Source organism: Mesitornis unicolor, unplaced genomic scaffold (assembly GCF_000695765.1).
Source record: "Mesitornis unicolor isolate BGI_N332 unplaced genomic scaffold, ASM69576v1 scaffold33430, whole genome shotgun sequence".
NCBI lineage: Eukaryota > Metazoa > Chordata > Aves > Mesitornithiformes > Mesitornithidae > Mesitornis > Mesitornis unicolor.
The window spans coordinates 2,429-3,184 of NW_010158563.1; the positions used below are offsets into that span (position 1 = coordinate 2,429).

Genomic DNA, 756 nt, shown 5'->3' on the forward strand with positions numbered 1-756 from the left:
CGGGCTACGGTTCTGTGGCAGCCGCTTGGGAGTAGGGGTTTGGGGGTCCCCACTCCCTTCCCTGGGCTGGGGTGCACAGCAGTCTCTTCTCTCTGCCCCAGGCTCTCATAGTGGCAATGTGAAGCTCTGGAAGTGCGGTGAGGGATTTCGGAAGCTGGAGCGTCTCTGGGACATCCCCTTGGTATGGATGGGGAGGTTGGGGATGCAGGAGCTGGGCTGGGGGGGTTTCCTCGCTGAGGGAGCACCCCAGGCAGAGGGTGAGGCGGCTGTGGGAGCCCCTCACCCTGCCCTGTCCCCTCCAGGTGGGTTTTGTCAACAGCCTCAAGTTCTCAGCAGCCGGTGACTTCCTGGTGGCCGGCCTTGGGCAGGAGCACCGGTACTGTCCCCTGTCCCTGGCGCTGCTGGGGAACACAGCCCCCCTTCCTCCAGGGGTTGTCAGAGGGTAACCCCCATCTCTCCTCTACAGGCTTTCAAAGAAGCCAAAAACAGCATCTGCATCATCCCCCTGAAGCGGAGGGCTGCAGCCCCCAGCCCCGAAGCCCCCAGTGGCTCCTAACCCCCTGGCCTCAGAGCCACTGGGGCCATGTCATTAAACCCCTGTCCCTGGAGCTGTGCAGCCAGCAGGATGTAAGCAGGGTTTGTGCATGGCCCCTGTAGCAGGATCTGGCTCTGCCCTCTGCGAGGATCTGCTCCCTTTCCTCAGGTTTGGCCAGACACTGAGCTCTGGAAGAGACCAATTAAAAGCAAACAGAAAAA

The 756-nt window shown here is 61.5% G+C and overlaps 1 protein-coding gene across 1 annotated transcript in view; it reads left to right on the forward strand.

Annotated features, from left to right (window-relative positions):
* The window catches only part of RRP9 (ribosomal RNA processing 9, small subunit (SSU) processome component, homolog (yeast)), a gene marked incomplete at its 5' end in the record, with an annotated part of 2,812 nt that extends 2,256 nt beyond the window's left edge, over positions 1-556 (forward strand). Inside the window, 4 exons of the mRNA XM_010183812.1 lie at positions 22-181; positions 303-381; positions 430-431; positions 467-556. Coding sequence (XP_010182114.1) covers positions 22-181; positions 303-381; positions 430-431; positions 467-556 — 331 coding nt within the window. The remainder of the gene's footprint in view (positions 1-21; positions 182-302; positions 382-429; positions 432-466) is intronic.
* Between the last annotated feature and the right edge of the window lie 200 nt (positions 557-756).